This window comes from Centrocercus urophasianus, unplaced genomic scaffold (genome assembly GCF_019232065.1).
Source record: "Centrocercus urophasianus isolate 14NV4802_14NV808 unplaced genomic scaffold, USGS_Curo_1.0 seq_15, whole genome shotgun sequence".
In the NCBI taxonomy this organism is placed as follows: domain Eukaryota; kingdom Metazoa; phylum Chordata; class Aves; order Galliformes; family Phasianidae; genus Centrocercus; species Centrocercus urophasianus.
This window is the reverse complement of record NW_024884697.1, coordinates 12,427,778-12,441,308: the sequence shown is the minus strand read 5'-3', so window position 1 is coordinate 12,441,308 and position 13,531 is coordinate 12,427,778. Positions and strand designations below refer to the sequence as shown.

At 42.0% G+C, this 13,531-nt stretch overlaps 1 protein-coding gene across 5 annotated transcripts in view; it reads left to right on the top strand.

Moving 5' to 3' along the window:
* Window positions 1-13,531, top strand: part of ATXN7L1 (ataxin 7 like 1) — a 110,617-nt gene that overhangs the window by 70,730 nt on the left and 26,356 nt on the right. For 3 of the 5 annotated variants that reach the window (XM_042815413.1, XM_042815411.1, XM_042815412.1), the window contains one exon: window positions 7,788-8,010. In XM_042815413.1, the coding sequence (XP_042671347.1) occupies window positions 7,788-8,010 (223 nt within the window). Of the gene's footprint in view, window positions 1-2,323; window positions 2,424-3,028; window positions 3,244-7,787; window positions 8,011-13,531 lie in introns of those variants that run through there. The other 2 variants (XM_042815414.1, XM_042815415.1) reach the window with 2 other exon arrangements.

Genomic DNA, 13,531 nt, shown 5'->3' with positions numbered 1-13,531 from the left:
TTATCTGGTTATTGAGTAAACTCTGGCACGATGCTATGTGTATAAACCAATCATGAACATATGTCTCCTAAGGATGATAGGTTGTTTCCTGAGTTATATAGTGTAGTGTTGTTGTTGGGTATTTTTGCCAAAGTCCTGAAATATATGTATGCTGCTTAAACATGGCTCATCTTGCTGTAATGTTTGCTTTACTCTTTTATCTGTACAGCAGTTGTTTTTAACTGCTTGAAATCTGACTGACTGTTGCTAGTATCCGTAATGTGGTTAGTACCGTTAGCTCGGTTACCTGAAAAGCCGTTGTGATTGCATTCAGTGTTGTAGGAGGAGCTGAATACCATTCATCCCATTAGTTTTGATCTGAGTATGGAGAAAATATGACATCTAGTGCTGAGCTCACTGTGGAGTCCTGCCAGCCACCTCAGTTGTCCATCCTTAGATTCTCTTAGCTCTGAAAAGAAATGCTGTTCTATCTCTGTTTAGATTAACTAAAGCATTGAAGAATGCTCTTTTTCTCTAGTAGTCTTACTGTAGATAACGGGAAACATCCGACGAGTTCCTAAAATGTTAATATATGTAAATTATTTTATTTTGTAAATATCATTGAAGATGGAGATTGAGATGCAATGACATATTTTACCTGAGAAATTCATGTAAATAAATAAGATGACCCTAGATGGGAAGGATCTGCCCCAGGGGGCTGGTCATACCAAATTTTTCACTATTTCCAGCAGTCAGTCTGAAGCAAAATGATTTAAGTCCTGTGCTTCAGGGAGGGAATAGATGAGTTGCTTTTAAATTTGTGTATCTAATAAACTAGACCGCTGCTGCTCACGTTTTATTTCAGTGCTAAACATAATGCTACGTCCAACAAATATTCCAGTTAAAGATTTCTCTTCACATACAGCCATGAAATCGCCCGTAGAATTCCTGCTTGTCTGCGGTGCTGCTGTTGCTTGAAGGAAGTATCATAGCTTGACTGCCAGGTTGGGGCTGTTAGTGCAGGTAATGGAACACCCATGCAGAAGGCAGGTGAGGGCTGTCCTTGCAGGATGAGCACAGGGTGTAGGATGGCATTAACCCTGCACCCTCTAGGCTGTTCAGAATGTCTCACAGGTTTTATGTTGGACTATCAGAGCATTGCTTCCAGTGCAGCTGGAAAATTCCACGCAAAGCTCTTCTCACTGTTCTTTGGGAGAATGTCAGTGAAAAAAAAAAGCAAAAACATTTTACCTACGATTCATTTGCTTTTGCATGTGTCTTTTTTTGCCCAGGGATTCCTGGTCTTACTGAGCTGAGAATAGCTGAGTTCCAATAGCCAATTGGGCAGTTTTGCTGCAGTAGCAGTGTGCCGGGGACAAATACCAATTACACATACAGAATTGTGTCTTTATAAGAAGTGACGACTTCCTACTTAGATATCCAACTCCTTTTTGAAGCAAGTTAATACTGTGCATTGTTACTATCCCATTTTATAGCTGAAGAAGTAGGCCTTGTCACCAGAGATACATCTAGGTCTCCTGCTGCCGCGATGCAAGGCGTGATGTTGGCAGCAGGACAGGGTGTTTGCCCTGCCATCGTCCTCCCAACTCTGCTACGCCAGGGTGCCTTGGGGCTGCAGGTCTCGGAGTGCTCGCAGAAGGAGCGAGCCAGCAGCCAGCAGCTCCACTTCGCATTTGGTGCGGTGAATCCGCTATTGGAAGCAGTTTTGTGCTGTGGTGGTGCTCCGCTTGACCCTTCCTTTTTTTTTACACTTCCTACTGAATAGAAGTAAGTATTCTGGGAAACACTGAGTGTTTTTAATGGAATTTGGCCATTTTTAAGAGATTTGGCCACTTAAGAGTAATTTAGTGGTATTCCAGAGATGATTCCTGCTGTCTCATGTGTAATTACTCTGTTATCCCACAAACGAAGGATGTTTCAGGGAAGCAGCAGGCTTGTCCTGCTCCGTCAGACACAAACACCCCCCCCCCCTTTCCTGGGTCAAGAAAGAAGAAAACAAAGCCAAACAAAACCCGAGCGTCTTCCTCTCAGTAGGTGGGTTTGTTGCTTTCCATTTTACACTTCGGTTTAACTGCGCTTAACTTTCAGTTGTATCAACAGTCCAAAAAAAAAAAAAAAAAAAAAACCAACAAAAAAAACCCAACCCACAGCTGCTTTCAGTGCGTATTGTTCTTGGCGCGGGCCCCGCGCTGGTGTCCGACTGGTAGGACCTGAAACTCGGCGCTCAGCGAGCGCCTGGAGTCAAAGCAGGCGGCGCGCGCGGGCCGGCGGTGCTGCAGGGCAGGTCGTCCTCTGCCGGCAGCGCGTGCGGAATGCCGCGCTCCTCTGACGGCATCTGCGGCGGCGTGAATCATCGCGCGTTCCAAAAGTGCGTGTTTACAGCCGTCGTAGAATCAGATTAAGTTGGCAGCCCGCTCCTCGCTGTAAGTGGCTCGGTTTACGTTTCTTCTCCCTGCGGGATGTTTTGCATAAGTTTGCCGACCCTTCGCGCTCGTAGGCTTTGTGAAACGAGAGTCGTTTCGGTGGGTTTGTGTCAGAGAGCGGAGCTCCTGTTTGTCGTAAATAAACGTGGGCAGAAGGGTGGTTATTTTAGCACTTGATAATTTCCCACTTATGTCATTTGACCTGGATTGAAGCTGTGATTGCTGAGCTGCGTCCTGCGCAGCGTGTCGGCTCCGGGTCGAGCTGGCGGTGCGCTTCCTTTGTCAGTTTACAAGAAGTATCAAAATGAAACTGCCTGTGCCGTTTCCTTCGCAGCGCGCTGCGGGGAGGAGGAGCGCCTCGCGGGCACCGTTTCCTCACTGGTTCAGCAGCGCTCCGGGCAGCGTTGTGCACACAAAGCTGGTAAAGTTGTCCTTCGCTCTCACGACGTTATGCTGCAGTTGGTTTGCACTGAGCCTGTGTTTATTTTTAGCGAGCTGCACGTCCTGCCTTTTGTTAGGTTGTTGGTTTTTGTTTTGTGTTTTTTTGTGTTTTTTTTTTTTTAGACCGCGGTTGCAAAATGAAAGTGCTTACAAGGTGTTTATGAACTCTTGTTACGAAGCAGCTGCCAGTTGCTGCAGGATGACACATTTCTGCAAGCAGGCGGCTTGCTGGGCGTGCTGTGCGCTGGCTCTCACTTCTCAGGCATGTGCCGTTTTCTTCCTGGTTTGGTTTGATTAGAATTAACGCCGAGTGCATTCTTAAACTTTGAACTGGGAGAAGTACCAGGTGGAAGGTTTCCCTTTACTGTTTGCTGAAATTGTAAGTATGCGTTGCTCAACTCCGCACGGTGTAACAAAACACCTCGGGATATACTGTAAATAGAAAACCTGTAATTGGTACATAGGTGTTGGATGGCGTTACCATAAGTAACGGGCTCATAACAACGCCGGGCTCTGTTGTGAAACAGAGTCACTTGTGGATGAGATACTAAATTGCATTAACATCTGCTTAAGTGTTGTATTCAGGGAACCAGAAGCGATATTCAAATCATATACAGGAGGTCTGTTTAGTTTATGCTGTTTTAAATAAAGAAGCTATAAACATGAGTGTTGTGGTGATCCTAAGTTTGAAAGGAATGGTGTCACACCGTTTCTGTTTATTAACAGCAAATAACATTCTTACATGTCTGGGTTTCAGCAGTTGTGTCTTGCTTGTGTTTTCCAAACGTGGGCCCGAGCCACGGTCCCTCACGTCGCTCACGGAGTTCCTCATGGCCCAGCTTTGCTCCGGGCCTGCTGCGTGTGGGAAGCAGGGCTGTGTTCAGTGAGAGCTGTATTTCACAATGACTGCTGCTGACAGAGATCTGGCACGTCTCTTCCAACAAAGTTAGAGGGATTTTTTGTTCAAATTACCCGCAAACTGTTCTGAAAGACCAAAGGCACATCTTCCTGCGCCCCAGCTGTCCCGTGACTCCTTCCTGTGCAGCCTTCTAAGTCTTGCCAGCGGAGGGGATGCTAACTGTGAGCAAAAGCTGTTCCCTCGATTGGGTGAATTTTAAGTAGAGCAGGCAGGGTAAGAAGGGATGCAGATGGAATGTACTGCATGTGGTGGTGGTGTGTAGTTCAGGCGAGAGAGGTCTGTGGTTTCAGTATCATGTAAAGGTCTTTTCTGGGTGCAAAATGACTGCAGTCCGCCTATCAGCACGTGGTTGGCATGAAGTACTGGCAGTGTGTTTAGTGCTGAGGTGTTACAGGGCTTGCTATGAGCTAAGCGGGCATTTGATCTGATGTGAGAGCCAAAGTGAAAACTAGAGAAGATTCTTTCAACTTCAGAATGTGCTTTTACCCCTTTTCCCACACACTGTGGATCTGGAGATTGTGTTGCTTTTCTATTGCTTTGCTTTTTCGCGTTTGATTAGAAGGAGATGCAGCGTTTCCTGCAAAACAGCTGCTAGTATTCCCCTGTGACCAGTTACAGAGGATACGTGGAGTTAAAGATTCAGAGCCAGACGTAGAGGACTTGGGCAGCTGCAGCCGAGGTTGGGGACAGGTAGGGGGCTGCATCGTGTGGGACACGGGAGGGAAGAGGAGAAAGGGAACACGAGGGAGAGAAGCCCTGGAGGCTGGGGGACTGCTAAGTCTCTGACAACATAAGGACTTCACATCTAGCAACAACAATTCTGATTTGGCTGAGAAAGTTGGATGGTATCCATGTTTCCGTAGGACATGGAGAATCTCCTGGAAAAGTTTAAGATCGTATGCAATGCTACCAATGCTTGAAATGCGCGTTAGAACAGTATGTAGTGTTGAGCTTCTTGACTCTGAAAGAGAAAGAAGCAAAAACACTGATCTGAAATAGATTCTTCAGGAAGCGCAGTTAATTCAGTGCGAGCATGCTAAACTTCTCTCCGAGGTTCGTGTCATTAATACATTAACTGTTTGACAGCAGCAGTCACATGTTGCTCGTCAGTTGCCACAGGGGCTGCACTGAGACAGCTGAGAGGTTGCAGGAGGATTAGCGTGGGGCAGAGGACTGGAACTTTGATCATGCCCTCTCTGTTCTTGGAGTTGACGGCAACAGCAATTTGGGGAAGAAAAACAGAAAATGCGTTGTTATTTTTGTGGAGCGAGCATCTATTCGGATGTATTCAGAAAGTTCTCTCATGTTTTAAATGAGTGCACATTCATAACATTGCATGCTTCTGAAGCAGTGGGAACAGCAGTAAAGTTTAGGCTGTTACTTTGTGAGTGGTAACTGGATTTCGACTTGTCTCACACTTCTCTTTTTGTGGGGCAGAAACTTTCATTCTGCTTTGGGTTCATGTCTAGCCAGTGACTGTGCTGTTTGCTCATACAAGCGGGGACAGATATGGCCACAGCTGTGTGTGCATGAGCTCAGCTGCCCCACTGCGTGCCATTTGTCTGTGCATCAACTGCAGAGGGGTGTCCAGGTTCTTATGTAGCTGGGCAGTTACATGCCGGATGTGCCGGTACAGGAATATCTTGTTTTGTAATGGCCATCTGATCTGTAAATGTCTTATGTTCGCATTTATTAAATAAGGTGGATGACAGCAGACCAATAACATAACAAGTAAAATGTTAATAGGCAAATTAGCAGAATTTTGTAAGGAAATTTTGTGTGACCAGGAAGTTTATTTTGATAGGGAAACGCAGCCACCCTGCACACACAGAAAGAAAAAGAGAAATAAGTGCCAAACACGATAGCTTGTGCAGAGGAATACAGCAATAGTTAGTTACAATTTATGCCCACCCTCCCCACCTGCCCCACAGTGTGGCTTGGTCGGTGTGATTTCCCACCTTTGATGTCCGGCCTCCTGCTCCAGGTCCTGCCCTGCTGCTCTTTGTGCCCGCCCAGGAGCAGTTCTCCTTGCAGCTCTGCGAAGGTGCTGCTGCCATCAGCTCCTGCTCCTGCTGCAGTGATGTTACCTCACGTGAGCAAACACGTTGATTTTCCCTGCTGCAGCAGGACCTGATGCCATCCAGGACCGTGCAGCACCAACTGTTCACGTTCTTCCTTCTGTACAACTTTGTAGTGGTTGCGATTTCCATTCTACACTTAGGAGGTTTCAAGAGAAGCTGAGTAACATTGGTAGTGTTCAGATAAGTGTCAGAAGTATGCAGGACTTTCTGTAGCTATGTATTGGGCAGTTTGGAGATGAAAGGAAATGCCAAGTGCAGCAGTCAGTTCTGATTGCAAAACTGACCTCCGATCTGACACATAGAGATAAAATAAATAATCTTGTGATCTTTCCTTCCCTATCTTCTGGGTAAACATTTATTTTAAAGAGAGGGGTATGTGTTATTGTAATACCATGTTACTGCTGTGCTCCTCCTATCATTTTGTATGTTATGTGGAAAAAAGAAAAGCCACCAAAGTCAATGCGTTGTTTTGCTCTCAGGAATTAATGAATTGAAAAAGTTGTCTTGGTTTAGCTTGATCAAAAATCCAGTGTAAGGTGAATCTTAAAAAATACCCTGCTATGGCACGTGATACTTAGATGACTTTAAAATACAGTCTTAGACGGCCTGTGTCTTGGACGTCTGTGTTTCCAGAAGATTAATTTTAATAACGCAGTAGTGCACTTCACTTCCAAATATATTCTTGGGGACAGCATCAAACATATGGTTTACCAGAGGAGAGTCGATCTGGAGAACACCAGGACCTAAGGCAAAGATCTGAGTGGTTTATCCTGAATTTGCATGATTTGTATGTGAGAAGCATGTTTGTTCCAAGTTTCACTTTAAACGTGGCTTGGTTTTATTGGTTAAGGAGCAGTTGCTTTTTCATCCGCCCTCAAGTAATTAATGGTAAAATCACACATTTTTATTAAGCTAGTTTCAGTTGATTAAATAGTTGCTGGGAAGGTTGGTAATTGTTAAAACAATAGCTATTACTTAACTAAACAAACATTCAATGAATTAAACTCCGCATTTCAGAGGCAAATGCATAGCTTCCGTGGGCATTACACAAATGAGTCGTAAAATGAGTGTATATTAATTGCATCCAGCAGAAGACTTCTGGAGGTAGAGTCTGTGTGCTGAGGCCTGTGGCAGGGTGGGAACCAGCACATGATGGCAGGGTGAGAACCAGCCTTTGGGGGTGAAAGGAGCTGCTTTTTGTGTTAAAAATGAGTAAGAATGTTTGGGTCTTCAATTATGGGAGAATCTTGAGTGAATTTCTGCAATTGTAGTTGAAGCTTGGATACAGCGGTATGGAAGTGCCTAGTCTTTAATGGAAAACACCTTTATTTAGTCACTAGACATGTAAAAAGAACAGTTGAAAATATTCTTCATATGTATTTTAAGCATTTCTCTTCATTCTTTAGGTATTCACCTATTACAAATCAGTCGTGGATGAATCCTTATTCTCCCAGCATGTTTTTACCCACGGAGATGCCAGACAAATTTTTCGTAGTTCTCCTTAAAATGTCAAATCAGGGAGCATGCAGTTTGTGGTGTGGATATAGCACCTGTCCTTGGAGCAGCAGGCTGCCATTGCCGCCTTATGCCGCTCCTGGCTGACGGGGTGATGCTGGGCAGGCCCAGAGATCAGCACCCAGCCAGCCGCTTTCAGTGCAGGAAGCTTTAGAGCTGGACAGTTTGCTCTGTGTTGGCGAAGTTCTTGGTCTGTTACCATCCTGTTTGGAATCAGAACTGTTAAGGTTGGAAAGACCACTAGGATCATGTGGTCCAACCGTCAACCCATGCCCGCTCTAGACCACGCCACTCCCTGTGACGTCCACCCTTTTCAAGTATAACAGAGGAAAAATTTCCTCTTCCCTGACCTTTAGTTTTTCTTTTAGCCTATGAAATGCTCTAAAGTTCATTATTTTTCCATTACAGAACGAAGACACGGTTCAATGTGCAAACCTTCCCCTTCTCCAGCTTCTCCAGCTTGCAATTCCAGGACATCCCTAGTGCAGATGAAACCGAAATCCTGTATCAGCGGCCATAACCCTGTCAGCAGCAACTCAAAGCCATTCAAAACGCCCAAAGACAATCTACTTACCTCCAGTAGCAAACAGCACACAGTCTTTCCTTCAAAAGTTTCGAGGGATAAACCATGGTAAGTACCAGAAGAACAGTTACCTGAGCTGTTGGTGTTCAGAAATAAGTACCTATGCGTAGTTCATAATCACAAAAAACCAAAAATCTGTTATCTCTTCTAAAGCTTACCATTTAAGCCCCTGTATTTCCTAGGGGAGGAATATAAGATGTTTTTTAAATATTGTTTTGATTTTTAAGTATATGTTTATATCTGTATACGTGTATGTATATGTGTGTACACATACATAAGGGTGACATAGGTATGTATGCGTATATTTGAAAAGGAAAAATGAGCTGATTTACTCTTCTCATGGTCCCTCAAATTTTGGCTTGTCTGAGATGCATGTAGCAAAGGGATCAGGCCAGTTTGTTATCTTCAAGGTCCACCTGTCTTTACAATGTCAGCCCTTAAAACTGATGCTTTTAATCAGCCACGTAATTTTTGTAGCGTTCTTAATATTGACTTAGCTCGTGTTCATGAAAACTTGCTGCTTCTAGTCATTTATCTTCAACAGCAGCTGCTGTTGGAGCTCCTTCTGTATTCTGATAGCATGTGCTGCTTTATAAGACAAAGAAAATTCCGGCTGCAAAAATCACTATTTTGTGGAAGTTTTGCATCATGTACTGCAATGATAGATACCCACGTACAGGCTTGGAGACAGCCTGCCTCGTCCTCCTGTGACGGTGATGGTTGCAGCAGAGTTGCAAAAATGTAAAGGAGAGCAGAACTGGGTCATTGTTTTATTCCTTAATAAACGAGTAATTCTTTACTTCCCTACAGAAAAGATGCTTTGTGATTCAGTCACTAAATTGGTGACTTAGGAGATTTGGGTTTGGTTCCCATTTCTGCATAGGCTGCTGTAACAGCTTCATCTCCTCAGCTTCGGTTCTGTGTCTGTGAACTTGAGATAATCAGACTTCCTTTTTCTTTTCATCAGGTTTTATCTAATTGAGTAAATATCCTTGCTTTTTATATGCAGTGTCTAGCGTCTGAGGATCATGATTTTAGACTGCCTGAAAGCAGTAAATAATTTCATGCAAACCATTCACCAATGAGACCTAGTATAAACTCATATTAAGTTAAAATAATAGCTCATGTTTTCTGCTGTAAATATACACCCTTCAGTATAATTTCAAAGACAGCACAGTCTGCCTAGCCACTGAATTTACCTTGCACTGGAATAAATCTCATTTTCCTTTAAATCTGAACCCACCATTCCTGTACATATGATGCACATTGCAGACAGCTATTTCATTTAATCTGAAAATAGAGATTATGGATGTTTTGGTTACTCGCACAGATGAGGGAAGAGCTATTTTAGTTAACATGTAAGGGCTTCACTTACTATTAAAAAATATTCTTGCTTGAATAATGACCTTTCATTGTGAATGTCGAAGAGAGGATATTTATACGAGAGCATATTTTTTAACCTAATTAAAAGAAATTCAGGAAGCTCTTCAGAGCGTTAATGCTGTCGACTGTGAATCTGTTTTCCAGCTCCAGACAGCAACTTCCATATCTATTTCAGCATCTAAGTGAAGCTGCAAGCAAGTATCTTCTGTTTTGGCAGCAGATGGCATTCTATCAGTCAGTAAAAGCCAAAACGGAACATAATAACTATGTGTTTTCACCAGGCATTTTCCCATTATTAGGAAAATCCCAAACATTTATGGATGATTAAGAATGTAGATTGAGTTGTTTAAAACTGTTGTAATGGTTTATTAATTATTTGGCAATTAATTTGTCTTTAGATCTAGTCATAAATTACAGAATTCTTGCAGTTCTGTGAGGAGGTAATGCTGTGGATCTGTTTACCAGTGGGGAAAATGAGGTATATACTGCTTAAAGATACTGTAATCTTAATGTAACAAATCACTAGCAGTCTGAATTGGAGGTGGATAAAATTGTCCTTCAAAATGTAGTGTTAGGTGCCTGGCTTTTGACATGGCTTTTTAGAGAATGAAATTAGTCTGATAAGTGTCACAGTTCATAGCGAGCTGACATCAGTTAATGAAGAAAGAGTTTTCATACCTGGAAAATTAGAAGAATTACCTGGATTATCATTTTCATTTAGGATTCTATAAAATATTCAGCAGGTCTCATTTTGTCAAATAAAAATTTATTCATAAATATAATTCCTTTTCATGTTAAGGTTGTATCTTCCATTCACCTGTCTGTTCAGTCTGTCAAATTTCACCTCCTTACCTTTTAAAAAGAAATACTGGAAAATATTTTTGTTTCAAAATATATGAATGGAATTCATCATGTATCTGTGTGTTACTGTTTGTATCTTCAGAAACTTACAGTTATTCACTGAGTTTGTCCATTTCATTGTAGTAATTGCCACAGATATTTACTTTACACGGGTTAGCTTAGTTCAGCGTCTGTATTGCTTGTAATAATTGCTTTCCAGAACTAGAGTAACCTTTGTTGCACTTACCTGATTCTTTAGCATTTTACTCAGCATGCCTTATATTTTAGGTGCCAGGATTAGTAGTGATATAGCAGTTATAACTATTATGATTAGCAGCAATGGCCTCTGCGACACCATGGACCAGTACATCCGTTGTCACACCTGCCTGCATGTAGACCCAGCTCTTCTGGTGTTTAATTCACTATTGATTTGCTTGACTCATCATCGTAAACCTTGCCCTAGCAGCTTGTTCTCTTCTTTGCATCCTTCTTGTCCTGAGATGTACTGCAGTGCTTCAGATGGCTCCTCAGCTAATGCTTTAAAAAGCGTGATCAGAATGTTCAGCTAAAAGAGATCTGGAATTGCTTTTGTTTTGTCTCTGCTGTCTTAATCCTTCCCTAGCTGGAGTATGGAAGAATATTGTGAATACATTACCTGGAAATACCTCTCAGCTGTTTCTTCCTGTGTCTCTCTAGCATTGTTACTGTTAATCCAGCTGTGCTCAGAGGCTAGAGCAGTGCTGGAACATGACTGCAGTGTGCACAAGGCAGGCGTAAACCAGTGTTTCTGCAGCTTGCATTTGAGGTTGTAGGAGATACAGCAAGACAGTAGAAAATAGGAAAAGGTAAAGAATAAGACAATTGTTAGTAATAGTAATGATATTGAATAAGAGTTCATCATTAATAAGAACAGCCCAGGTACCATTTGTAAAAGTCATTCTGGTGCCGCTTGTCTCTGCAGCCTGTTCCTTTCTCCCTGGGCTACTGCCCAGGGGCCCATGGGCTCTGGCTGCCCTGGCTGGAGCTGGCTCCAACCTGCATGCCTGAAGGGCACATCTTTGCTTTCTGCACTCCCTGCAGGATCTGGGTGCCCTGATGCTACAGGGCATCCACTTCTTCACACCGTGGTCCCGAGGCACTGTAGAACTGGAATGAAGGTCTAGATGATCCTGAAGATCTTTTCTAACCTCAGTGATTCTGTCATTGTAAACCAAAGTAAGTCTCCTTGACCTCCCTCCACAAGGTCTAGCTGCTGCCTGCCAGAAATTCAGAAAATGAAGAAAATGAGATGGAAATTTCATGGTTTTCATCAAGCTCAGTCTTTTTGTAATAGGATCACAGAGGTATACCTGTGGGTAATCATTTACAATTTGTAGCCTCATTTATGAGGATCTTTTAAATCATCTCTTAGTCTTTATTTCTTTCTGTTTAGGAAATACCATTATTCATACAAAAGCTGAGAAAGTGAAGCTTGTCAAGATTTAAGGATATTCCTAATGCAGCAAAATTCAGAAGAGTTAATTTGGGCCACGTATTTGTTACATCTTAGAAGCACTTCCAGATTGCAGGCTAGAACAATGTTTTACAGTTTTTAATGCTTATGAATTTTCTTAAGAATTTTTAAAAATGAGTTGAAGAGGTGGTGAGATTTTAGAATGATTATAGTAATAAATGACTCCTCCATTCCAGTGAAATTATGCTAGAACAAGGAAAAAATATGTAATAGAGCCTGAAGTGAAAATGTAGGTAACAGGGAGACGCAGGTACTGTGGCATACTGTAGCTCTTTTTCTTGCTTAGGAATGACATGACAAGCAATGGCTTTGAACTGAAAGAAATTATCATAGATTACTGAGGAAGGAAATACGTCGTTGTTTGAGGAGTTTGTCATAGGCTCTGCTGAAGAGGCTTTTATTTAATCCCGAAGGAAATCAGTTATCTAAAAAAGAGCTTTTGAAGCCTGCCATGATGAAGTGCGTTCTGTAGGCCTCAGATAGATCTGTAGCCTTTTTCTGGTTCCTTTCTAATTCATGGATGTCAGTTTTGACTACTGGTCAGCCAAACTGGTAATCACATTCCAGTATCAGTGTAACAGGGTACGTGAAAAGCAAATCTGCTTCTTAATCTTACTTGCTATATCCATTTCTTTCAATATAAGCACAAAATCCAATAAAAGCTCGTATTGTTATTCACCATGACCACTAAATAGTTTTGTCCAGTGTTTGCCCTGTTTTTTCGTGTGCAACTTTACAGTTGATGGCATATATTTCTTTGATTGAATGCATGTTACCAAACAATCAGTGCTACTTTCTATAATTGCCTTTTGTCTCTTCATTACTCGCATTTCCCTCAATCCTGATGCCATTGGCAAATGTTACTAACAGTAATCTGGTGTTCATTTCTAAAAGCCATTGAGGTTTTCAGATTGGGTGATGGTGGCTGAACATCCCACAAGCAGACATGCTCACTGAAGTCCCCAAAAATTAATTTTCAGTTGTTTAACATTTGCTTTTCAAGTGTTTTTATTTGTATTTTCTGAGAATTGGAACAATTTCCCGGTGATCTTTGTCAGCTTCACTGGTAACCTCATCAAAAAGTGCAAGCAGAATCCTTTTGCTAAGATTTGCTTTTCAGTAGAACCACATGAACAGATTGTTTATCAGTTTATTTTTATTACTTCTTCCATTATTATTTCCGAGATATTCTCGCGTAGTTTTTCAGCGCGAACGCAACAGCAGCGCTCTGCTATCTTCTCCAGGTTGCCAAATATTCCAGTGTTGAGTTAGAAATAAACGTGCAGACACCAGAGGATCTCTCCTCTGCAGTTTGGGAACTCATGGCCACATTGTCCAGGTTTTTTTTTTCAGATATTTTCAGCCAGCGCTGTACAGTTATTGTATCAAAAGACACCTTTATCCAAGTGAAGTGCATTATCATAATTCCTTCTTAGAACAGGAGAAACAGAGAACATTTTTGTGATTTTTCACATTGCTGATAACTTTTAGTACTGCTATTGTTGTTAGAATTTCTCTTGTAAAAGGGAAAGAAACACAACTGAAAGCAGATTAATATAGATATTTTTTGCACATCTTTGGCAGTCTTCCATACCTTCATTTCTCTCATTTTTATGGATTGCCATGTGCTCTTCCTCTCTTTTTGTTGTATTTTCCTTTTCTGACTGTTCCTTGCAGCCGTTATCTTTACTAACTCTGAACAAACTCCGTATGCAAAAAATATTTTTTAAATATGGTAACAAATTAACTTTTGAAATATCCTCACTTTTCAGTCAAAGAAACCTGATTTGGAAAAGGAACTCTCTTGAGCCATGAAGTGTAAATCTGAGCATT